Source organism: Drosophila teissieri, chromosome 3R, assembly GCF_016746235.2.
Source record: "Drosophila teissieri strain GT53w chromosome 3R, Prin_Dtei_1.1, whole genome shotgun sequence".
NCBI classification, from domain to species: domain Eukaryota; kingdom Metazoa; phylum Arthropoda; class Insecta; order Diptera; family Drosophilidae; genus Drosophila; species Drosophila teissieri.
The window spans coordinates 15,013,981-15,037,961 of NC_053032.1; the positions used below are offsets into that span (position 1 = coordinate 15,013,981).

General features: G+C 44.8%; 8 protein-coding genes and 1 non-coding gene across 16 annotated transcripts; 4 read left to right on the forward strand and 5 right to left on the reverse strand.

Moving 5' to 3' along the window:
• The first annotated feature begins 153 nt into the window (after positions 1-153).
• On the forward strand, positions 154-8,347 carry LOC122619669 (serine/threonine-protein kinase PAK 2). The gene is made up of 2 exons (XM_043796728.1): positions 154-3,008; positions 6,911-8,347. The coding sequence occupies exon 1, from the start codon at positions 1,065-1,067 to the stop codon at positions 2,772-2,774; it is 1,710 nt and encodes a 569-aa protein (XP_043652663.1). The 5' UTR covers positions 154-1,064; the 3' UTR covers positions 2,775-3,008; positions 6,911-8,347.
• An 865-nt stretch (positions 8,348-9,212) lies between these two features.
• Positions 9,213-10,874, reverse strand: LOC122619670 (methionine synthase reductase). Its single transcript, XM_043796729.1, has 2 exons — positions 10,727-10,874; positions 9,213-10,677 (listed from the first exon to the last, which is right to left on the reverse strand). The coding sequence occupies exons 1-2, from the start codon at positions 10,814-10,816 to the stop codon at positions 9,406-9,408; spliced, it is 1,362 nt and encodes a 453-aa protein (XP_043652664.1). The 5' UTR covers positions 10,817-10,874; the 3' UTR covers positions 9,213-9,405.
• Positions 10,875-11,104: 230 nt separating this feature from the next.
• Positions 11,105-12,133, forward strand: LOC122620909 (tetratricopeptide repeat protein 1). The gene is made up of 2 exons (XM_043798589.1): positions 11,105-11,722; positions 11,782-12,133. Exons 1-2 carry the CDS (start codon positions 11,208-11,210, stop codon positions 12,068-12,070), a joined length of 804 nt encoding a protein of 267 aa, XP_043654524.1. The 5' UTR covers positions 11,105-11,207; the 3' UTR covers positions 12,071-12,133.
• A 320-nt stretch (positions 12,134-12,453) lies between these two features.
• On the forward strand, positions 12,454-17,288 carry LOC122619283 (protein CLEC16A homolog). 4 transcript variants are annotated; one of them, XM_043796108.1, is made up of 12 exons: positions 12,454-12,917; positions 12,975-13,114; positions 13,177-13,325; positions 13,382-13,524; positions 13,580-13,666; positions 13,728-14,518; positions 14,684-14,686; positions 14,776-14,892; positions 14,960-15,421; positions 15,480-16,065; positions 16,131-16,337; positions 16,823-17,288. In XM_043796108.1, the coding sequence occupies exons 1-12, from the start codon at positions 12,712-12,714 to the stop codon at positions 17,136-17,138; spliced, it is 3,207 nt and encodes a 1,068-aa protein (XP_043652043.1). In that variant the 5' UTR covers positions 12,454-12,711; the 3' UTR covers positions 17,139-17,288. The 4 variants fall into 4 exon arrangements, with proteins under 4 accessions (XP_043652043.1, XP_043652045.1, XP_043652044.1 ...); XM_043796110.1 differs by lacking the exon at positions 16,131-16,337; XM_043796109.1 differs by lacking the exon at positions 14,684-14,686.
• Positions 17,289-17,621: 333 nt separating this feature from the next.
• Positions 17,622-18,168, forward strand: LOC122619048 (28S ribosomal protein S33, mitochondrial). Its single transcript, XM_043795735.1, has 2 exons — positions 17,622-17,850; positions 17,913-18,168. The coding sequence occupies exons 1-2, from the start codon at positions 17,731-17,733 to the stop codon at positions 18,132-18,134; spliced, it is 342 nt and encodes a 113-aa protein (XP_043651670.1). The 5' UTR covers positions 17,622-17,730; the 3' UTR covers positions 18,135-18,168.
• On the reverse strand, positions 18,144-19,381 carry LOC122619049. Its single transcript, XM_043795736.1, has 4 exons — positions 19,138-19,381; positions 18,911-19,078; positions 18,645-18,853; positions 18,144-18,556 (listed from the first exon to the last, which is right to left on the reverse strand). The coding sequence occupies exons 1-4, from the start codon at positions 19,244-19,246 to the stop codon at positions 18,176-18,178; spliced, it is 867 nt and encodes a 288-aa protein (XP_043651671.1). The 5' UTR covers positions 19,247-19,381; the 3' UTR covers positions 18,144-18,175.
• Positions 18,911-21,112, reverse strand: LOC122619046 (protein farnesyltransferase subunit beta). The gene is made up of 5 exons (XM_043795734.1): positions 21,014-21,112; positions 20,700-20,956; positions 19,963-20,634; positions 19,138-19,907; positions 18,911-19,076 (listed from the first exon to the last, which is right to left on the reverse strand). The coding sequence occupies exons 1-4, from the start codon at positions 21,110-21,112 to the stop codon at positions 19,676-19,678; spliced, it is 1,260 nt and encodes a 419-aa protein (XP_043651669.1). The 3' UTR covers positions 18,911-19,076; positions 19,138-19,675.
• Positions 21,014-23,574, reverse strand: LOC122619045. 5 transcript variants are annotated; one of them, XM_043795730.1, is made up of 6 exons: positions 23,442-23,574; positions 23,195-23,388; positions 22,655-23,080; positions 21,754-22,197; positions 21,494-21,671; positions 21,014-21,117 (listed from the first exon to the last, which is right to left on the reverse strand). In XM_043795730.1, the coding sequence occupies exons 1-5, from the start codon at positions 23,560-23,562 to the stop codon at positions 21,498-21,500; spliced, it is 1,359 nt and encodes a 452-aa protein (XP_043651665.1). In that variant the 5' UTR covers positions 23,563-23,574; the 3' UTR covers positions 21,014-21,117; positions 21,494-21,497. The 5 variants fall into 5 exon arrangements, with proteins under 5 accessions (XP_043651665.1, XP_043651664.1, XP_043651668.1 ...); XM_043795729.1 differs by having other exon boundaries at positions 21,494-21,695; XM_043795733.1 differs by lacking the exons at positions 23,195-23,388; positions 23,442-23,574 and having other exon boundaries at positions 21,494-21,695; positions 21,754-22,020; positions 22,077-22,197; positions 22,655-22,787.
• On the reverse strand, positions 22,322-22,395 carry Trnat-agu. The gene has a single exon. It is a non-coding gene; the product is annotated as a tRNA-Thr (tRNA).
• Positions 23,575-23,981: the final 407 nt, after the last annotated feature.

Sequence of the window (23,981 nt, forward strand, 5' to 3'; positions counted from 1 at the left end):
TTTAATTATTTGTAATATTTTTAATGTGTTACAACAAAAATTTGTTGAAAAAAATACTGAACTTCTTGACCAACATCGATAGTCTTAAAATGGTATCGATGTTTTAGCAAAAGGTCGCACAGTGGAATACTTGCCCAACTGAGCTGCGGTCACACTTAGTCTGCAATTTTCAAGATTTACACACGCGCGGATGTTTTTGTGCTCTTACTAAAAAACATAAAATTGCAACGCAAAGAGCAGCTTAAAATCGGGAATAACCTGCTACGTAGGCTTAATAGTAACAATAAAGAGTTTACCGTATACGATTCGCATTTATCGGCACAACTGGTGCGAGTGCGACAGCAATAGCAGGCCGAGTGCAGCAGTGCGATTGCAACGAAGCAAAGGGAAAAAGCAAAGAAGTTATTAAAAACTGATTTCGGAGTGGTGCTCTGAAAGCGGTTTAGAAACCCAGATCAACAATAAACTTCCGTATAGTCATGGAAGCCTGGAAGGGCTAACAAAAAACTATACGGGAAGGGAGTTTTCGGCCCCGCGGAAGAACAACAACAACAGACACTGGAAGAACAAGACTGCGACGGCCACTCCTTTTGTGTCCGACTTCGAGATGTGTGCGTGTTCGTGTCCGCGTCCGCCTTTGTGTGTTGAGCAATTGAAAACTGGTGATTGCTGAATAAATTAAGGTAGCTAAATTAATAATTAGCAAAGCAAGTGGGGCTAATAAAAAGTGAAAATCTTATGCGTTTTCGTAAAGCGAAAGAAACTACAGCTACAGTTAGAGATAAGAAGAGCTCTCGCACACATACACCAAAGCGGAGGCCGAACGAGCGAGTGTGCGTGCTTGTGCATGTGTTTATGACTCACGGCTGGTTCAGTGAGAGAGAGAAAGAGAGCGAGAGTGGTGGCTTGAGTAACAGTAACATTAACAATACCGAACGCAAAACAACAACAAATCCGCCGAGCGTTTAGAATTTTCCAAGTCGAGCGTAACTAAACGCATTTGAAGAAAATCCCCCGCACACACACACACTCTCATACACAAAGAGAGAGAAAGCCGCTGGAAAATGAGCTTTACGAAGTGGTTCAAAAAGAAGGGCGGAGATGGGGGATCGATCTCCGAGATCGGTGCACCCACAAACTTCCAACGGCACTTCCATGTCTCGCGCAACCAGGAAACCGGTGACCTGGAGGGGCTTCCAGCGCCTTGGGTGCGCTTGATGAACTCACAGATCACACGCGATGAGCAGGACAAGAATCCCGATGCCGCCTACCATGCCGTTAAGTACTACAACTATTCGATCAAGAAAAAGGAGAACGAGGTCTTCAAGCCCTTCATCACCGAGGACGTGATCCACGAGGAGTCCAAGGAGATAGAGAACTATGTCAACTACAAAAACAAGCACAAGTCTCAGGATCCCGAAAAATCCGACGACGATGGCAGTTCAACGGCCACGGAGACGGAAAGCAGCAGCGGCTGTGGCTCCTCGGCAGGTAATAGCAACAGCAGCAGCATCAACGACAGCAGCCAGCAGTCTACGGTGCCGCTGGACGCCCTGGAGGAGGTGTTCAAGGAGCTGAAGTCCAACCTGGAGCACCGCGAAACGCTGAAGGCCGTGCCTCAAGAGCCCCCGCCAGTACCGCCCAAGAAGTCGCCCCACACCATACCGCCCAAGCCGCAAATCAAGCCCAAGCCTCGTGTCACACAGAAGTTCTCACGCACTTCGGATATTCGTCGCGATGAGGACTCCGACAACCAGCACAAGATCAATACGGACACCATCATCATCAAGCCAGCCGGCGGTGCCCAGGATGCTGGAGCGGATGATAATCCCGACGAGACGATACTGCGCCGCTCTAAGGAGAAGAGGACTCAAAAGACCGACGCCGAGATCTACGTGGAGCTCCGGAACATTTGCAATCCAGATGACCCGAGGGAACGCTACAAGACCACCCAGGAGGTGGGCAAGGGAGCTTCCGGCATAGTTTTCATAGCCGGTGATCTGCAGAACGAATCGCAGGTGGCCGTCAAGACCATCGATATGAAGAACCAGTCCTCAAAGGATCTCATACTCACAGAAATCCGGGTGCTAAAGGACTTCAACCACAAGAATCTGGTGAACTTCTTGGATGCCTACCTGCTAGAGCCCGAAGACCAACTATGGGTTGTCATGGAGTACATGGATGGCGGCCCGCTGACTGACGTCGTTACCGAGACTGTGATGAAGGAGCGCCAGATCGCCTGCGTCTGCCGCGAGACGCTCTACGCGATTAGTTTTCTGCACGCCAAGGGCATTATCCACCGGGACATCAAGTCAGACAACGTGCTGCTGGGCATGGATGGCAGCGTTAAGGTGACGGACTTTGGGTTCTGCGCCAACATCGAGGGCGATGAGAAGCGCCAGACAATGGTGGGCACGCCGTACTGGATGGCGCCCGAAGTGGTCACGCGCAAGAAGTACGGTAAGAAGGTGGACATCTGGTCAATCGGTATCATGGCCATCGAGATGATTGAGGGCCAGCCACCCTATCTATACGAGACTCCGCTACGCGCCCTCTATCTGATCGCCGCCAATGGTCGGCCGGACATCAAGAGCTGGGACAAGCTCAGTCCTAACCTCCAAGACTTCCTCGACCGCTGCCTCCAGGTGGAGGTAGACCGAAGAGCCACTGCCGACGAGTTGCTCAGCCATCCGTTCCTCAACGACTGCAGCGAGGTCAAGGCTCTCGTGCCCAACATTAAGGCGGCCAAGAAGGTGCTCCGACGCAACGTATAGTTGCTATGCAATCACCGGACGGCCAGGCTGCTCTACGCGTGATCGGAAGCGGAATCGGGATCGGGTTCGGGATCTGCCCCGTGTGTATAATGAGTTTTCAATGTAAATTTGTTTTGTGTGGACGAAACCGGAACTGGAACTGGAACAGAATGCTGATCGTAGTTTTTGTAGTGTGTACAACCGTAGAAATGGCGAGAGCAGGACTAGGACCCGGCAACTCCCCTTCGAAAACAGGTAAGTCCCAGGTAGCCCATCTGGCCGAGCTCATTATTCAAGCGAAACGATATCCATTTCAACGGAAACCTTTTCGCAATCGCACATGTGGAAACAGAAGATGTCGGTTTATTGGCCGATGGGTTGGTTCACTGCGCTCTCTGAATTTTGTCAAAGACCTAGACCCAAAACAGCGATAGTTGCCTATCTCGAGACTTTTAATCAGTAACTGGCTTCGCTTCGAACAACAGATTAAATTCGATCAAGGTTGCGAAGTGCACGAGGCTTTTGTGTCTGATTAGTTTTTTCTTGTATACCTAGGAAAGGGAATCTTTAACGCGGTCAATTGCTTGCAACGCCCTATAAAGCAAATATGATTTGGTGGCAGACAGCTCAATATGAGTTTAGAAAGTCATCCATCAGTGAATCGGACTTGGACTAGCGGTCAGTTACACCCCTTGTGTCCTAGTTTCTTTCGTATTTAGTCCAAAAAATGAGTCACTTTTATATTTATGTTTAATTTATTCTCAAGTATTTAATATTCTTTGTTTATTATGATTCAACCATAGCTGGAAATGTTTGATAATATTTTGCTTTATTATGAGACACACATGTTAATCAAAAATATCATTATTCAAACATTTTTAAATGAAAAATTCCACCAAAATATATAATTTTGACATTTTCAATGATATCTTTCCCTAAAAATAAAGTTTGTAGTTTTCCTACTTGAGAGCACACACCGTTACTTGGCTAGCGGTGCAATTGTTTATGTCTCATTCGTTTGGACATCTATTACGTGTACTACGTAGAGTTTTTGCACAAACCATCCCATTGAAAACTGACAATGGACAAAAAAGCAACAAGAAAAAGAAAGAAGCCGCTCCGGCAGTAACAACAAACAACAACTCAGTACGCAATTTAACACGCTCGTTCGCATTTCCTGTTTGGAATATCGCTTTGTCTGGCCAAAAAATATTCATACATCATAATAAAGAAAACTTTAATTCAGGCACACAGACAGCAAAAACACCTACGCGCAGCGAAATGCATTTGTATTGGCCTTATCAGGCGCGTACAACATGCTGTTTAAGTGCTATTGTAATTCCCCCCAGCTATAGAGAAACCGGAGCGGAATTTATCAAATTCTTAGAACAATTTTCGTCCATTTCAAACGTGATAAGCAAAGCCAAAAAAAAAAATAGATCGTGAAAGTTCTACGAGAGAGTGCAAGAGATGGGGTGGCGAGAGAGCGAAAGTGGAGTCAAAGTCAAAGTGAGTGTGTGTAACACAAAGAATGAGCGTGTGTATAATTGATTCTGATGGCGGTTCTCCGGCTCTTCCTCCCTCTCTCACTTTTCTTTGGTTCTTCTGCATCTTTGGTCGCCCTCCCACTTACTCAACTTAATTGCTTCTGCGGCAGGAGTAAGCGAGAGGGGTGATGGCGACGTCGCGACTCGGCTGCGCTATTTATACCCTCTCCCACTCCCACTTTGGCTTGTCTCTTCCCCTCCATTGTGATGCACTGGCTCTGCATTTTCCAGGGGCGGATCTCGAGGCAAATTTTTCAGCGGGGCTACATTTTAAATGTGGTTTCCACTGTTGGTATAATTGAAAGATACTTTCATAGCCTATGTTTGTTGACCGAAATATTAGGGGAATATTCCTTGCAAACCGCTTTTGGATCCACCCCTGGTCTCTTCTCCAACTTCTACCGGATCTCTAGGCTCTTTATTTGTTTATATTACTGGCGCATACTTTTGCTTTCCGTTTGCGGGAGAGTGAGTGAGAGATTGCGATAGTTCTGCTCACTTGCGGATATTGAAATCTTGAATGCTGGAAGTACTGAAAGACGGGAGAAGGAAGGACGTTCAGGAATTTCGCAAAAACTGAAACATTTTCTTCGTTTTCCATTCTGGCTTCTGGGCGTGGAACCTCGATCTTGGGGCAAAGTACAGCTGGCTGCACTGAAAAAATACTTACTTACTCTTTGAATAATACCTAATAAAAACAAATTATTCGTTTGCTTATGAGTATCTGCAAAACATGATACACTAGTTATTAAATCTCAACTTAAAAATATAACTGTGTTAAAATAATGTTTCCGCTGTTATCCATCCACACTTAAAGGTCAATCGAAAAACCAATTGTTTCTTTCTGTGTATCCAGTTGTGCGTTAGTGAGTGAAAGGGCCTCGTGAATCCCCAGAGTCATTTGAAAATGGTCTAGCGACGCCCCAAGACCAAGACCCAGAAATAATGACTAAACCACTCACATATATGTAGTTCGATTTGGAATGGCGCCGTCGAATGATAATTTCACCTTGCTTGAAAGGTTTTTCGGCTATTCGCCTGCGTGTGTGAGTGAGTGTTTCGTTTATTGAACTGAACCGCACAAGTTGTTGTTTGGTTGGTAGCTATGCGGAATTTTAGATGATTCATTCATTACTTTGCGCCAGCGACTTATTTTTCCCATCGAGCGCTGAGGGGGGGTGATTTAGTAAACGACCTCACCTCCCCCCTGCGCTGATCACGCAAACCAACAATGCAAAGTTGTGTTTTATAATGAATCCGATCCGAATCCACTGGCTTTAGTAACATTTGCCAACGATTGCCATGTTTTGTCAGAGTCTCCAATGCCTGCGACATACTCATCCACTCACACACACGTATTCAGTGCAAGTACACTCGCAATAAAAATATATATTTTTGCGGAGCGACTCATTGGGTTGCAATGTAATGTTCGCAGGCATTGGTACACGAACCACACGTGAACTTCTTTCGACCCCCTTTGCATCTGGAACACGCTCTTATTAGTTTGACAAGAAAATAATAATAAGATGCACAGCAAGAAATTGATGCATTAGCCGGAGATTTGGTTGCAGAGAACTCCATTATTTGGTTTATAATATGATTTTGTATTACTTATAATGTATTGTTTACCTGTGCATTTAGATGTTCTCGTCTCGTCTCTGATTTCGCTAAGGGAAATTTGCGGGGAAAACTGAAAAAGCTCCACAGGCCGCGTTTCATTGAAACCGAAGCGTGACTTTGGAGCGGGTGCCGCTTCACATGCTGATAAATATAACCAATTATTGTGCTGATAATTGACGTGCTCCGCTCTCCCATGGCATAACAATAGTTCTTTTCACCAACAGAGATATCTAGGCGGGGGAGGCGGTCGAACAAAACGGGCGAATGACGCCAAAAAATTATGCAGATACCCCCCAAAATAACATATCGAAAAGGGAAGGGGGCGCCATTAAATGGAATTGATTGTGCATTATTAATAATAATGTGCAGTTCAGCTGGCCTCGACCCCCCCCTTAACCCAAGGATTTTCCACCTGTCGTGAGTGTAACGATCTATTTTTACCGCCTTCTTTGGCCAGCTATCAGCTGGTTGTATCAATTGCGGTGATAAGGGGTTCGCCGATAAGGAAACAATTCTTTGATTAGCTCACTTTGACTTACGCTTCTCGAACTGTGTGTGTTTTGCCCACATACTAAAAACTTGGCAATAAATTATAGCATATCAAAAAGAAAAAAAAAATGCTTTATTTGCTAATAAAGATTTTCACCATTAATGACGTCACGAAATCATGATGTGCGATTTATATTTTTATACTCTCAACTGCAAGTACAATTGTTTATGTTAAATCAACTTTGTATTCGTTGCACATTTAAGTGCGAGCATCAAAGTCTACAATATTCGTATATTTATATATTTTAGTGCCCATGATTGTACATTCTTGGGCCCATAAACGATTTTCATGGCGACGACAATTATTAGAGGTCGATGATGTTAATTATTTGCCATCGCACTTTCAGTTTGCCCCCTTACTCTTCGGCAGTGCAGCTCGTAATCCGATCTGAATACTTGGCAACCATAATTAACCATAGGATTTTATCTCTTTTCTTGCAGCACGAGACAGCGAGGGCAGAGAGATGAGCAGAGGCCGGAAAACTCGAAGGAAACCGTCGCCAAACCGTGGATCCATATCGCATCGCTCGAGCAGTTCATTGACGGCAGGGGGGCGGGGTTATCGCTTAGATTAGATTGTCCTATGGCAAATTAGCTTACTTCGTACATGGCGCATACACTCATGTATGTATATGTAACAACGCACACAAACACGCACATATGATATAGATACTGTATTATTAAATGTAGGGACATAAGTTTGATTACTCTTTATATACCCGTATATATACATAATTGTGATTTAAGCGATTTTATCAAATCAGCATTATGCGACTCTTTATAAAATTCGTCGTAGTCAGTAAGTGCAAACGAACCCTAACAGAGAACATGCAATACTTGTTGTAAATTACCAAAAAACAAAAACAAATGAAAAAAAAAAACAAAAAATCAAAACAAAACAAAACGAAGGCGATAAATATAGCAAGTCGAAATGAGTGTAACAAGTGCCATTAGGACTAGAGCTAGCAGCAGCAAGCGACACACCAGCAACAGCAAAAGCAAAATTATCTCCACAATTTATGCATTTCCCATAGAATACAGATATCAATGCAACAGATAACTAATTAGAGACAGCTAGCCAGAGCTTGTATGTATATTAGCTGATATTCGCAGTGTGGAAGGGATTGAGAGATAGGGATAGGAATAAAAGTTTGATATTCCATTTTAATTAGTACAAACGTAAGACTAACGAAAACGCCACAAAAGAACAGATTAAAAATATTTCCTTGTTCCTTCCCTGAAGATATTTGCCATACGCACAAAGAAAATTGCAATTGTAATTCTAAACAGAACCCTATCACAATAGAGATGTTATTTAACGCCGTAATGTGTGTGTCAAAGCTAAAGTGAAATATTGAAACGAAGAAGGTCCCCAGAGGGCTTATATAGATCATATAGAAGTGGTATACGTACACTAAACCTAGTCCCATCGGGAATTACAAGCAATGCCAATTGCAGAAGAGTATATATTGAAGAACAACATGGTTTTAACTACCTTTCATTTCCATTACCCTCTTAGTTCGATATTTTATGCTATTGCCCACCACAAGATCTATGCGAAAAGTATGTCTATAGCTAGTCGTCAGTCTCGACAGATATTTTACTAAAACACAACGAAGGCGAATGTAAAAAGTACATTCAAGGATCTTCCGCCAGCCGGTGTTAGCTTTCTTTATCTGTTAAATATACACTTACCGATAGGGATTATCTTTTACTTGCAATTTTGATATTAATAGGCAAAATGGATAAATGGATTGCTGCTGCTGCAGATCGGTTCATAGTTAAATTTTATATACGAAATGAGATCCCAATATTTGGCCTATAATTATGCATTCATAATTTTTAAAGAGCTTAATTATTAATCGAAAATATACTTGATTTTCTTAGTTTAGCTTAAATGAGTATTAGGCAAGGCAACGAACGGATAGTATTTAGGGGCAGTAGGAACGGGGTTAGATGGCCTTTTTGGAAACCGAAACATACCCGACATTACATATTCGCAAACGCATTTAAGACGAACGCAAAATTTGCTATTAAAAACGTAAAGGTAAAATGAAACTTAAGTCTTGAAACCAAACAAAGAACAACAAAAAGTAGAATAATTTTTTATACGCAACTTTTATTGCAAATGTAAAGAGACGAATAGGAGAAAGAAGAAGCTGACATCAATTTTGATCGATTCGTAATTATATTAATATACACTAAAAGAATTGGCTCTATTTCAATTAAACGTAAACGTAGTTAAAATACAAAATGCATATTATTGTGCAAGGTCAACACGACTTGCCAAAATAAACATAAACAGTATAATAAATAAAAAGATCTAGATATTTAAAGAAGCGGAGAAACAATAACGATACATTAGCGCTTTACCAATCGCTTAATTCAAAGAGCAAACCCCACTATACGTTTTATGTTTTATGTGCGCACGTTTAGTTTGCTTGGAACCTAAGTCGTAATCTATATTCTACCATTATTTAGATTTATTTTGCAATTTACCACTTAAGTCAACCTTATACACAGACCCAAATCCATTTAGTACTCGTAGTAACCATCCATTTCGATCATTGAAGATGATGGACCCTCACAATTGTATGTATTTAGTTTACCTTGCACTGTAATTTTTATTTTGTGTTGTTAAATATATCGTTATTTACTTATTCGACCAAAACGTTCTGTTTTAAAATTATTTACCTTGGGGTTGCAGTCAAGATAATAGCAAATGATCTGGAAACACCTGATGTGGTGGAACTGGGTTCTTCGGCTACATTTATTTTCAACTGTTAAAATAAAGGATCCTGACAGTACATAAAAAAACACAAAACAAACTAAAAAGCAGACTTTCAGTAAGAAAATATACAAAAGACTAATATATAAATGTACTGAAAAGCTAAGTTCGTAAAGCTATTACTTTGACTGCACCTAACATCTGTCTATTACAGCCACACATCCTCGCGATATTTGCCCTGCGTCTTCAGTTCCTTCAACAGCTGCGAAGCTTCCTCCTCCGAAAGATGCATCGCCTTCTGCAGGCACCGACCTAAGCCACTTGCAATGGACTGCGAAATCTTGGCGCCATCGGCACAAATGTATAACACAGTCTCCGGCTTCATCAGGAACTTGACCAGATCCTCGCAGTCCTCCTCCAACATTTGTTGCACATAGATGGGCGACTCGCCTCGCGAGTAACACATCCGTAGGCGCTCCAGCAACGAGCATTGCTGCCAGGCCACAAGTTTTTCACGCTTAAGAATGGCTTCTGGGGTCTTGGCGCCAATGTATAGCCAGGAATGTCCACTTTCCTTTTGCAACTGCTGTTTTAAAAGCTCCTTGTGGGCTAGGAATCCAAGAAAGGGCGCCAGACCTGTGCCAACTGCAATAAGTATTTGGTTGCTGCCCAGATCATGCTCTGTGTAACGGAATAGGTTGCTTATTCGTGGGTAGATAACCACTTTTTTGGGGTGCTCTGGACTACTTTGCTGCGCAGCCGCCTCCAACATGCTGGTTGTGACTCCAGGTCTGTGGCTGAGCAGCGAGTAGATAACGCGGAGTTTGCGATTGCCATCCTCCAAAGGACTACTAGCAATTGAGTAGGGTCGCGGCAGCAGCCGTGGCAAATGCTCGGCCAGGAAGGCCAGTGATGGCCTGCAGTTGACGCACAGTTCAAGAACATCAATGAAAAGCAGACCTTTTTCTAAGATTAGCGATTGGTAGTGCTCCGTGGCCTGTTTAGAAGATAGACAGGACAAGAAACCACGCTCTTTGTCATCGTTGGTAAATTGGGACAGGGCGCTGAGGAGCTGCTTCTGCGGAACAAAGTTTAGGGACAGGCAGTGGGTAAGGATCTCTCGGGGAGTTGTCGTTGCTGGAATGTGGGCGGGTAGCTTTGCATTCTTTTTGGCGCAGTGGAGCACTATTTTCAAGTGGCAAGTGGTGTCGGCCTGGTCTAACAGTTCCAGCCGATGCAGCAGGCTTTCCACTTGTTCCTGGTTATTAGTAGGCAAAATGCCAATGGTGTCCCCGGGTTGGTAGTCAAACGTGGACTCCAGAGTCAGCTCCACCACGCGTTTCGTCTCCGTTGCCTTATCTGCAGCCACGAGCACCTTGCTCTCCTTTATCTCCACTGACCTTGGCTGGAAATCCAAGCGGGCGAATGGGAACTTCAAAACATCGCCGCATTTCAGTTGGGCGAATGCTTCGGTGGGTGTCTACAAATTTATGCTTGAAAAGCTATTCCCACAGTCGATTCTGACTCACCTGCTCTCCGGCCGCAAAGCACACCTCTAGATTTCCGACCAGCGGCTTGGCGGGAATGTATTCAGTCAGAATATAAGCTCCTATGTCCATATTTTTCGGACATACCAATTCGCTTGGCCAGCAATCAAAGCGCCAAAGCAGAAGTGTTGGAAAGTGTTTATCTGTATTGATTATGCCTGTACCTAGGTCACCAAAATAAGTAGCTTAAAAATAAATAAAAATGTACAATTTTAGACAAAACATATTAAAATAGAATAGTTAATCCTTTAAATATATGTTTTAAAAATGAATCATGCGCAGGCATGATAGGTACTTTGTTACTTTCTGAAGTACCTAATCAAAAACTGACCTTTTTCAACATTGCACAGTGCGGTGTTATCGATAGACACACTCAGTTATCGTTAGCATGAGAAGCTTTATTTGTTGCTGCACAACAAGCCGAAATCTTTAGTAAAACCTATAAGGATCTATTTCCAACAGAATGGCAGACAACGCCAACAGTGACGACGAATTCCAGGACGCGATCGGCGAGGAGATAACCGAAAAAGAGGCCACCAGCACGCGGCAGAGCGAAAAGGATGTGGATGAGATCGTGGAGAAGCAAAACCAGCTGGCGTTGGATGACGAGGCGGAGCAGGGCGCGGCTGGCGGAGATTCCATTGCGACACCATCGACTGTGGACTCCGAGCTAAACATTGAGGAGCTGCGCGAACGGGAGAAGGATCTCAGCCCAGAGCAGCTGGCAGCTAACAAAGAAAAGGCAGATAAGCTGAAGCTTGAGGGCAATGAATTGTTCAAGAACGACGATGCCGAAGGCGCCGCCAAGACCTACACAGAAGCTCTGGATATTTGCCCGTCGACCAGCCCCAAGGAGCGAGCAGTGCTGTACGGGAACAGGGCTGCTGCCAAGATTAAGCTGGAAGCCAACAAAGCAGCCATCGACGACTGCACAAAGGCCATCGAACTGTGGCCGGAGTATGTGAAGGCGCTTCTGAGGTCTACCATCAACATTTCACTTACGATTTTGTATTCTAAAGTCTAATTACATCCTACAGGCGCGCCAAGCTCTATGAACAAGACGACAAACCCGACGAGGCCCTCGAGGACTACAAAAAAGTTATTGAGATCGATCCCGGGCAGCAGGACGCTCGCGAGGCTCAGGTTCGCCTTCCGCCCATTATTAACGAGCGCAACGAGAAGCTCAAAAACGAGATGATGTCCAGCTTAAAGGACCTGGGCAACATGATACTCAAACCGTTCGGGCTGTCTACACAGAATTTCCAAATGCAACAGGATCCCAACACGGGCTCGTATTCCATAAACTTTAACCAAAAACCCAGCTAGTTAATGCTCCGCAGAAGAAAAAATAAAGATACTTTCGAAGATGATGTGTAAAATAACAGAAAACAGTAGCAAATCGTACATTTTACACCTCAATAGAATATACAAATGCGTAGGCATACTAAAAAGTTTGAGGTAATAAGAGATTAATTATATTTAATATAAAATGCATGGTGTGATATGCTAATATTATATTAGGTTTGTTCCGCATTTGACTGTCTTGTTCACTAAATGTTTTTAATAATGTAATTGGTTTTTTTATGTGGGAAGTTGAGGGATTTCTAATAGACAAGATTAAGTCGAAGTTTTTAGGCTATCACAACTAAATCGCCATTTGTCATCTCTGTTATTCCGATACCGATAACGATTGGCTTGGGCAGAAGCAACAGCTGACTGTGACACTTGTGTTCCCTGTGAAGAAGAAGAGCAATTTGTTGGAAAAATCGCAATTCGCAAATTACAAAATTAGATTCGTGCAATATCAGGTATTAGGTGCCCCTTTATTGTGGGCCAATACAGTGGCGTGACCGTGGGCAACGGTGCATGCAAAGATCCGAGAGAACAGCGCCCCCTCAGTCCTCCGTACCCTGATATGAGAGCAGTCAGGCGGATCGCAGCCAGTTGATTCCATCCTAGTTGCTAGCATGTTCCGGAGTCGCAGCTGGTTTGGCGGACCCTGGGGCGGGCGGCCCAAGAACCGCCTGTCGCTGGAGCACCTTAAGTACCTGTACAGCATCCTGGAGAAGAACACTACCGTGTCGGAAAGTAATCGTGGCCTGCTGGTGGAGTCGCTGCGCTGCATTGCAGAAATACTGATTTGGGGTGATCAGCATGATTCGCTGGTATTTGAGTGAGTAACAAGTATCACAATGTAAAAAACATTATTCCAATTTGTTTTATTAAACAGCTTCTTTCTGGAGAAGAATATGCTATCATATTTCCTGCACATAATGCGACAAAAGAGTGGAGGCTCGAGTTTTGTGTGCGTGCAGCTCCTACAGACTCTCAACATTCTCTTTGAGAACATACGTAACGAGACGTCCCTGTGTAAGTCCTATTACCAAAATTGTTTGTAGTGCACTCGACGTAATCATTCCTCTACGTTGCAGATTATCTGTTGAGCAACAACCATGTAAATTCAATCATGGTGCATAAGTTTGACTTCTCCGACGAGGATGTGATGGGCTATTACATTCTTTTCCTTAAGACGCTAAGTCTGAAGCTGAACACCCACACAATACACTTCTTTTACAATGAGGTTTGCACTGGCTTAAACACATCTTTATATCCATTTAATGTAACATTTTCTTACAGCACACAAATGACTTTCCCTTGTACACAGAGGCTATTAAATTCTTCAATCATCCCGAGTCCATGGTGAGAATTGCAGTGCGCACCATTTCCTTAAATGTCTACAAGGTTCAAAACCCGAGCATGTTGCGTTTTATCCGAGACAAGTAAGGCTTTTATCTTCAGTTATGAGAGCTCCTTTAAACTTTTTTTTCCCCCTAGAACGGCTGCTCCCTATTTCAGTAATCTGGTCTGGTTCATCGGAAAACACATTTTGGAACTAGACACTTGTGTCCGCACAGATATAGAGTAAGAGCCATTGTAATATCGCCATCCGCTTTATAGTACTGAATTCCTAATTCATCCGTAGCCATCAATCGAATCAAAAGCTTTCCAATTTGGTGGCCGAGCATCTGGATCACTTGCATTATTTAAGTGACATTCTTCTGCTGGAAATCAAGGATCTGAACGCGGTGTTAACCGAGCACTTGCTGCATAAGCTATTTGTGCCTCTGTACATATTCTCACTTACACCAGCTCCGCCTCCGCCCTCACTGGCAGTAGTTACCCAGAATCTAGCTGCTGTGCTTAATCGCAATGTTGACATCGACATTCAGGAGATGCACAATCCGCGAGTAAGCTCCATCGTAGCCCTTTTCCTGCTCTCATTGGTCTTCTTGGTGGTTTCTCATGCCCCCCTAGTGCACGCTCTTGCATGGGTGATCCTTAATGGTAACCACAGCGTATTTAAGGAAGGTGCGGCTGAGATTCTTAATTCATACGTTGAGCACCGCGAGGTAGTTGTGCCTGGTTTCGGCGAGCCCAACGAGAGTCTCGAGCAGGCTTTGGATACCGTCACCGGTCAGTCCAGCTCGTCCAGCTATGCTCTCAGCGAGGACAGTGGCGTGGAGTCGTCTTCTCCAGCCACCACAGAACTGGACTCTCAAGCAGATGCGATCGAAGCGGAGCAGATAAAACTGCGCAACATAACTGATGAGGAAAAACAGCTGCTGCAAAAGTCATCTTCCTCAACGAAGGCCGATATTGCAGAGATGGTCAACCCCTTTTTAGACACGGTCCTCCATGCTTTGGACTGCACGGAGAACGATTACCTTGCCCTGCTGTCGCTGTGCCTCATATATGCAATGTCGCACAATCGAGGTAATATCCATGGAGATTTTCCTTAAATTTCTATTGGTGCTTTATTTTTGGCTAACGTTGTTTAACTTTCCATTGCTCTGATCACCCCATTTCTGCTTCATTCTTATTGCTTTCTTTGTGTGTAATGAAAATGTCACATTCTGGTACATGTCCCAATCCGTTCAGATGGTATGTAACTCGTCCACTTCCCGTACTAATCAATCATATGCATCCACCATTGTTTAGTTAATAAATATTTTGTCTACCTTTCCATATAGGCATTAAGAATGAGTGGTTTGAGCACGTTCTGGCAAAGTCAACGCGTGGCGCCTTCAGTTATAAGACAGCCTTGATTGAGCATCTGTTAAACATCATCACCCAGTCCAGTCAGCCATGTATGTACTCAAACTCGGTCGAACTTCGGTTATAGCTCTTTAATGAAAAACTCTTTATTTCTTAAAGCGTCCCGCATTCGCTTGATTACCGTTGAGATTGCTTTGGAGCTACTGGTCACTTTCACCCGGCCCAGCTCGGATGATTCGCGCTGCATTACCGCCGCTCAACAGGATCTGCTCTTCAGCGCCCGCAACCAGTCGATGGTGGTCCTCCGCAACTTCTACAAGTCGGAAGACATCTTCCTTGACCTGTTCGAAGACGAATATAACGAGATGCGAAAGGCGCAACTGAACGTGGAATTTCTGTGCATGGACTCTACCATACTACTGCCTCCCACGGGAACGCCCCTTACGGGCATCAATTTTACGCGACGCCTTCCCTGTGGGGAGGTGGAGAAGGCCCGCAGGGCCATTCGTGTGTACTTCCTGCTGCGTCGCACGTGCCAAAAGTTTTTGAATGAAAAGGAAACACTGTTGCCGCTAACCAATTTGGTTAATCTGGTGCAGGTGGAGAACGTACTTGATCTGAGTAAGTATGCCCATATGACGATGCATATATTTGGGCTAACCATTTTCAATCTTAACAGACAATAGTGACCTAATAGCCTGCACCGTTGTGGCTAAGGACAGCAGCAAGCAAAGACGCTTCCTTGTTATTGACGCACTACAGCTCATTCTCGTCGAGCCGGATGCAAAGCTATTGGGCTGGGGTGTGGCAAAGTTCGTTGGCTTTCTGCAAGACGTAGAGGTGCAGGGTGATAAGGACGACTCGCGCTGCTTGCACATCACCGTGCACCGGGGTGGTGTCACTCATAACCGCACTCCGTTGCTCTCGGCCAAGTTCCTGTTCGACGATCACATTCGTTGCATGGCTGCCAAGCAGAGATTGACAAAGGGACGCAGCAAGGCGCGACAGAAGAAGATGTACCAGATAGCTCAGCTCATCGAGATTCCTGGACAGATGGACTCTCCCGTCTACGCTGTTGGTGGAACCATGGCCGCATCCAGTTGCGGCGGAAGTGGTAACAGCAGTGGCAGCAGCTCGCGCAGTGGCCACCACCGTCCCATGTTCTCCACGTCCAATCGAGTGCCTGGATTTGCAGCGGTGCTGCGTGGAAGCAATAGCGCTGGGGTTAGTCGGACCCAGATGGCCCCGAATCGCTCCATCGAAGGGTAAGTTTAAGTCGCTGTGTTCTCATGTTTCTCATTTCCATCCTCATCTGTGCGTCTTCCTGCAGAATAAGAAATGAAAGCGCTGGCCGCTCCCGACGCCGCAGTCCCAGCTCAACTTCGGGCTCGAATCTTAGGGCCGATCACTCGGATCGGGAGCGATCGCCCAGTGTTAGCATGGGCAGCCACAGCTCCTCGCAGTCGCGGGAAAACTCCCAGCCCAGAAGTACTGGAAATCGATCGCGGGAGAGCAGCCCTAGAATGCCCAGGCCGCGGTAACAATAAAACATTTTCGTTAGCTTTGTTGTCTTGGAGTGGTTGTTCTTATAGTTAATAACTAAAACGTATTGTAGTGTTTTAACTAGTTTTTTATTTTTTAAAATTGAATTTCGTTCAAAACATCAACAAGACATGATTCTCAAAATTTGCTAGATTATTTGGCTCTTAGGACGGTTTAATTTCATTAAGATATACTTAACAATTTCTGTAAGATTGACTAAGTTTGCTCGTAATACTACTTTGTATAACTATGTATAGAGATATCCTTTTTCATATATTTTTTATAACTTGCGTATTATTTTGACAAATAAACACCGAATAGCATGTATTAAAGCTCTCCACATTTATCTGTCCTTGTTATTCTATGTGTTTATTCATGTACTTATCCTGATGTAGTTGATCTTATTATAAAATTAACTCATTTCCAGCTCTTAGTCGTATATCGAGATATAAATAAATGTTTAATATTTTTTCATTCTAGGTCGGAGGAGATTCCTCTTGAGGATTTCCAGCACTCACGCAACAACAGCCCGCACTCGCGGGGAAACCCCTCGCCCGCCTCTCGCTCTCACACTCCCATCCGCGTGCTCCACTACGACCAGCTATCCGGGCACAGCGGCTCACCACGTGAGGCGTCCCTGGGGGGAACTAACGCCCTGTTAAGCCAATTGAATGGTCTGCCCCGTGAAGTGATTCCAGCGCGGAGCTCCGAGGAAACATCTTTTATCGGGGGCGACGGAAACGAGGCCACTGGAGGATCGGAGGGCAGGCGACGGGGAGCCATAGAGACGGTCTAAGCTAGAATAGAAATTTTAGTATTATATTGGGAGGAGCCGTATGCTTAGATTGTTGCTAAAATTTTGTTATTCCATTTGACTTATATGGTGGTACACACTCCAATACCTTTTCATTTTAAATAAAAACTAATTTGACGAATTTGACCTCAAGCGATCTATATTTGTCTTTCTTTTGTGGTCAGTCCATACTAAAAAAATTATTAAAAATTACGGAAGCGGATAAAGGGAAGAAATAAGTTTTTTCCCTTTAAAACAAGCTTATCGGTTTTTCAGATTAATTTCAGTTTTAAAAAATGTTTTTAATTTCACTGAATGCCGTGCTATCATTATTTAGTATTCTTATAGATTTCAATCTTAAGTGAAATTAATGGAAAATAAACTCAAATTTTTGTTTGTATAATAATAATATAATTAACGGTGTATACAGGTTTAAAATTTAAGGAATACCCCTAATTTCAGCCTTTTGTGTGAATGGCAACTGCATTAGAAATCAGCTGTCGCTTGTTTTTGTTTCGTGACATAACCGCAATTTACTAAATCTTAAAAATCAATTCAATTATTTAATGAAAATTGCGGCAAACTAACAAAAACTATGTCCCACAAGTACACGGAGCTGATTAAGCTCGGCACGCAGTATGCTCGCCGGATGAATTACCTCTCAAATCGCATTTTCGGCGAGGTGGCTCGCACCACAAACGAGAAATCCATGAAGGTGTGTTCCCACGATAAATGTATTAATAAAAATGTAATTAAGTTTGATCCCCACTACCTCAGGTGGTTCGCATGTTCTCGGAGGAGCCAATTCACAAACGGGACTACGTGGTCAACTGGTATCCGCGGCACGTGGAGACGCACCTGCTGATGAAGAACCTGCGAGACTACGGCCTGTTTCGCGATGAGCACCAGGACTTCAAGGAGGAGATGAAGCGACTGCGCAAGCTGCGCGGCAAGGCGCCTCCCAAGAAGGGCGAGGGCAAGAGGGCCTCAAAGAAGTAGTACAATAAATATTCTAACATTCATTTTTATTGAACCTAAAGCTAGACTTTTTGGTTGCGAGTCAGCAACTTGGCACTGCCGGCGAAGACTACCTCGTCGTTCTGCCTAATGTCGTACTCCACGGTGGAAATTTTGCGAGACTGGAGCAGGCGTACGGTCACCAGGGTGTCGGTCTCAATACGACAGGGTTTCAGAAACTTGAAATTCTGCTCGAGAACCACGGTGCCCGGGCCTGGTAGCTGGGTACCCATTATACCCGCCACCACCGCGTTGAGCAGGGCTCCGTGGACGCGGCGCTCCTCGCTGGGTGTTTCCAGGCTATGGATGTAGTTGTGGTCGCCGGTGAACTGGGCAAACTGCTCTAAGTCGCTTTGGGAAAACCGCTTAACCACTTGCACCTGCTGAAGGGCTCGGCTGCTCAGCTGTCGGAACGTTTGGGAAAGCATTTTGCAGCTCAACAATCTCGGTGCGTGTTGCAAAATCTTGCAGCAACAACTGACAAAGTCTTACGATGCGTTCATCGTGAGCCTTGACCCGCCACTCTTGCACCGTCCTCAGCACTGAAGGACTTAGAAGTATATCCCGGTCAACCTCACCGAGTTCCAGTAATTGGTAAAAGAGCGCCAGGCTATGCAGCACTATTTCGGGGTGATCAGTGCGTACAAAGAGACCGGTTATCAGTTTTAGCTGCTCTCTAATTAATTGGGCAGCCGTTTTGTCTGCAAAAAGAATAAGATGAGCAACAAGATAGGTCTGAAAATTAGATGACTGCGTACCCAGGCAAAGGTTACACAATGCCGCGATTCCGTGCACTTTTAATAGCTGATCCTGCGTCTCCAGCGATGCCAGGAATACGTCCAAGGCATCCGCCTCCAGGAGATGTGACCAGTTGATTGGATCGTATGCAAAGTTGGCCAAGTTAGCAGTCACTTGTTGCTGGGCCTCTAAAAGCGAAAACCAACAATTAGTTCACACTACAAAGAACCATTAGCTAAAACGTTACCGATGTTGGTTGTTGTGTAATACTCGTCGACCAGGTGACCGATGTACTCCCGCCGGTCAATACCCTGGGCGGGCGTCCTACGCTTCAATGTCCTGTGACTGGAGAACATAAAATATAAAAATGTCTTGGAAACAAAGCCGCAATTTCAAATTAGACCCAAGATGCCATTCACAATGGCAAGTATTCCTGATTAACCATTCACACGAAAACGTGGTCAAATACAATAGCGGGCAAAATAATAACTATTCGTGATTAATGCCACAATTCATACAACTAGCAAGTGGGTTATTTTACAAGAATTACATATTAATTTGTTTGCAAACATAATAATTTTATTTCGAAAATATCTGACATATAAATATTGTTTAGAAAACGTTACACATTTTAATCAATTCCTTTTCCATATTAGTACATTCATATTAAGAAGCGAAATACTATATTTCAAAGAGTAATTTATTAAAGCAAATTTAGTTCATTTAAGGTAAACCACCATCCAGTAAAATTTCCTTCTTACGCAGCGTCCTCCTATCCTGAAGCCCTAACTCTCTTCCTTGCAGGGACTGTCTGTACCCGAGAACTCTGTGTCATTGGAATTACTGAAGTGGCTTCTGGCAGCTGCAACGGACTTTGGTGGGACGTTGAAGAGTGGGTGGGTGGGCAGTAGTTCGTTAATGGTATCGCCCAGGACCTGTGGGCTGTTGGCGCACTCCGAGTGCTGGGCAATGGAAACGCCGCTAAGGGTATAGCATGTGTGGTAGAGATCTTGTGGTCTGAAAATAACGATTTCATATAATACATTATCAAAAAGTGCCATTAATCCCTTACTTTCCAGGTTTATCTATAAGCCCGCCGTTCTGCTTTTGGCAGCAGAGCAGGATGTACTCCTGCAAGGCCTCCACATCGAACAGGGTGTGCTCCATTTGCTGGTCGACGCCGGATAGCGTAGCCTGTGTAATGGGAATGGTGGCGCCCACCCAGAAGGAGTAGCAGCCATCAACCAGTTTGTTGGTCCTCCCCTGAAAGCCGCCTTCGAAGGTCATCTGACGGCGCAGTGTCCACTTGAGCAGAGCCTGCCTGTCGCATTTATCAGCCTCGTTGAGCAGCGCCAATCCGGCGATTCCGCAGAAAGTGTAGCCGCCATGGGCCTCCAGACCAGGGGCTCCGCCAAAACCTCCCTCGTATGTCTGACACTGGGCTATCCAATCGCCAGTTCCGGCAAACAGCTCCTTTATTACTGGCCCGGGAAGATTTAGCAGTTTGGCGCAGGAGATGGCGCAGTAGGCGCCACGCACATCCGTCTCCCCATCCACGTGGAGCCGGAAGGAGCCGTCCGACTCACGCACACTGAACAGAAACTGGACCAAAGTCGGTCGGTCGATGGCACGGTACGCCTGCTCTGTTCCAATGATGCACAGACTGTTCACTGCTGCATAGGTGGGCGCCAGATGGGCATACTGTCCGGGTCCTCCTCCAAAACCTCCAGTCGGAGAGCGGCAGCTATGGAAAAGTGGAACAATTTAGCATTACGGATGGCTATTAGAGGAATATCCTTTACAACGCACTTGCTTAGAAACTGAACCACGTGGTCCAAAGTCTGGTCGTCGAAGTTAAAGCTAAGTATCTGGGCCGCCTGCAGGATCCAGTAAACGCACCACGGACGACTGCTGTCCAGGCATTCGTAATTGGAGGGCAGTCGCCTCAGCATCGCGTCCAGGTAGTACTGGTGCTCCAGCCGGAAGATCTGGGTGAGGCGCGGGTGGGTGAACATCATATGCTCGAAGCGGTCGAAGCATTTCTCCACCGAACCCTCCGTTTTTTGCTGCAAGTATCCAATAGGCTCTTATCTTTTCCTGGCCGACATATAGGGATTACTCACCTGCTCGCGGGATGTGGTGGTGGACACCTTCTCGTCGTCGAACATGTAGCTCTTCAGGCGCTGGAAGTTGCGGAACAGCAGCTCCTCCTCGGTTCCCATTTTACCTGAATTCGGTTAAATTAAATTAAATAAATAAACTAAAAAGATTTGCCGAGCAGGAATTTAAAGAGAATGGTTTTTTGTTTGTGTGAAGCAAACTCGACTTGCAACACTGCTTTTTATGTGATTGGGGTATTCCCTATGCACAAACGCTGGTTTTTTTATGGTGTGACGTTTTTTCCTTCATTAAATGGTTCATTTACTAGATCTATTTAATTATAGTCTAATTTTGGTTATTTGCCTAAATGTATGCCTGTTTCACAGGTCAGCCCACTTAAAACTAGTAACTGTCTTGGAAATAATGCAATTTTAAAAATTATGAGCGAATATATAAAATTAAATTTTTATAAACCATTAATTCACATTTAAAAATCTAAATACTCAGTTATCGATGAGACATCAAACTTTCTGAGGTGACAAGATTAAAGGCGGTGGATTGAGAACTGGAGTCTATCATAAAAGTTTCAGGTGCTTCGTCACTAGTCCAAAAGCTATACACTTCCATGAATCCATAGACCATGAGGCACACCAGAAAATACGCCGTCAGAGTGGCGAAAACCTGAAACACAATTAGCAATAAGATCTGCAACAATTGTATTTTATCAATTTACATTGTTCGGCCACCGACATCACAAACTCACGAAAAAGCTTCCCTTGAGGATCAGGAACAGCCAGCCCCTCCAATCCAGTTTGCCAATCCACGTTAAGAGGGGTTCCGATCCCGATGAGACATTTTGGGGACTCGGATCACCTATGCCACCTATGGCACCGATTTCTCCGCCCTCGCCCCAGCTATCGGTCCTTAAAGGAAGGTACCAGTCGTAATAGAGCTGTGTAAGCATAGGCACCTCGAATGGCGACTTTTTCTTGATTTTCTTTTCATTTGCGGATTCTACGAGAGATTGAAACTGGACATCCTTCAAATGCTGAAAGCAGTCGTTGAAATCGGCCAGAGTCAGCTTACGCGATTTGTCGCAGTCATCGGACTTCGTGGGCCTGGAATGGAAAATGTGCCTTTTGTGGGTGGCCAGTCTCCTGCTCTTTTTCTTGTAGGGATGTGCCTGATTGGCTTTCGGCTCCTGCATCTAAGCCAGGAATTACAAAGGTAAAGTAAGATTAATGATTCACTTTAGTGTTTAAAAAAAGAGCTTATTTAGCATGGTGTATGTAAGCAAAAATATGAATGGGACACTCAAATTGTGTTCCAGTAGGCCCCGGCGAGATTCGAACTCACGATCTCCTGTTTACTAGACAGGCGCTTTAACCAACTAAGCCACGGCGCCATGTTCACGCATGTGGCAAGACTTTAGCTTAGTGCTTCCCATACAACGGAATGTGCATACGAAAACACTGCTTGCTCGCCTTGATGCGATGCAAGCAGTGTAAGAGCTTCAAGCCAAATACGCAAGATGGCGCTAGTGTGAGAGCGTGGATATGATTGCATAAATGCATGCAGAAATCAATTAAGATATATTTAAGTTCATGGAATTTACTGTTGATGCAGCCATAATACTGATTATCAAATGGAGCTAAAATATTTACCGGTGAAGGCGCCCGCAAATCCAAAAAATTTGAATCAAACTTTCCCTGTTTAATTTGGTCCAGTTCCTCCTCGGACACGAAGTTTCCAGGATCGACGCCCTCGTTGCTAAAGATGTCGTAGTACTCCCCCGGACCGGAGCAATCCGACGCCGGTTCGCACTGCTCCGTTTCCACGTTGAAATAGCTCCGTTTCCCAAAGTATCGCTCCTCGCAGTTCAGCGGTGTGCAGTTGCGCAGGTAATCCTTGTCCCAGTTGCGACAGTCCTTGTAGTCCTTCCGCCGCCGCAGCTTGTTGCTTTGCGGATCGAGGGTCTCGAAGCGGGTGTCGAAGTGCAGCACTTGCTTCGCAGTGGCCACTGCATCCGTGGCGTGGGCACTCGTGGCTGAGATCAAAATAGGACAGCTGCCCACCCGGTTGTACAGGGACTGCACAACGGAAAAGTAAAGGAAATTTGATTTAATATGTGAGCAAATGTATTAAAATGCAAGGTAACAAGCGAAATGCAATTGTAAACCTGTAAGAATCAATGATGCACTTACCACAGTGGGCCACACCAAGGAAACAATTTCACTCTTTCCCGGTTCGATGGAGCCGAAGTCCCCGCCAAAGATTCTTCCCATCGCGTGCACCTGCTCTCCATGGGTCGTGTTCACAATGCATTCCCCATCCGAGACGACGGTGAAGTCCAGCGTCTCCCTTTTGTCACTCCGGATGCGGTTGGTGACGGTGAGATCTGCAGGGACTAGTCAAGCGAAGGAATCACAGCGAATCGAAACTAGACCTCACCGAAGATCAAGCCAATGTCCTTGTCCCGAGGCACGCGCACTATGACCTTTGTGGCGCACAGGCTGCCGTCGGAGCTGCGTCTGATGAGTAGGACGAAGCAAACCAACAAGTACTCAAACATTTTGTGACTGAATTTGCTTGGTTACTAAAACAACAGAGTTTTTGCTGCAAACCCATGCGCATTAAACTGTATTCATAGCGACTTATCTGACCATTTCTGCATATTTAAATTACTGTTTCATGTGGTTTATATTCTTGATCCATTAGGTGATCCTGGTACATCTTGTGGCCAGACCCTGGATCAGTCGATAGTGCCCATATAAAATTCCTCGAATACTGCAACCCTTTGAGGGCCCTTCTTCACTTACTTTTGCGCGAGGGTCTTCTCACAATGAGGATCCCTAATGACTTGTTGTTTAATTAAGTGTAATTTTAGTGCCAGGCAACCCTAACACGAGCTCCTTTCCATATCCTGGCTTACACTTATGTCGTCCTGGGCACGAAGTCGCTGTATCCATGGCCGCGTTTACTGCATCCATT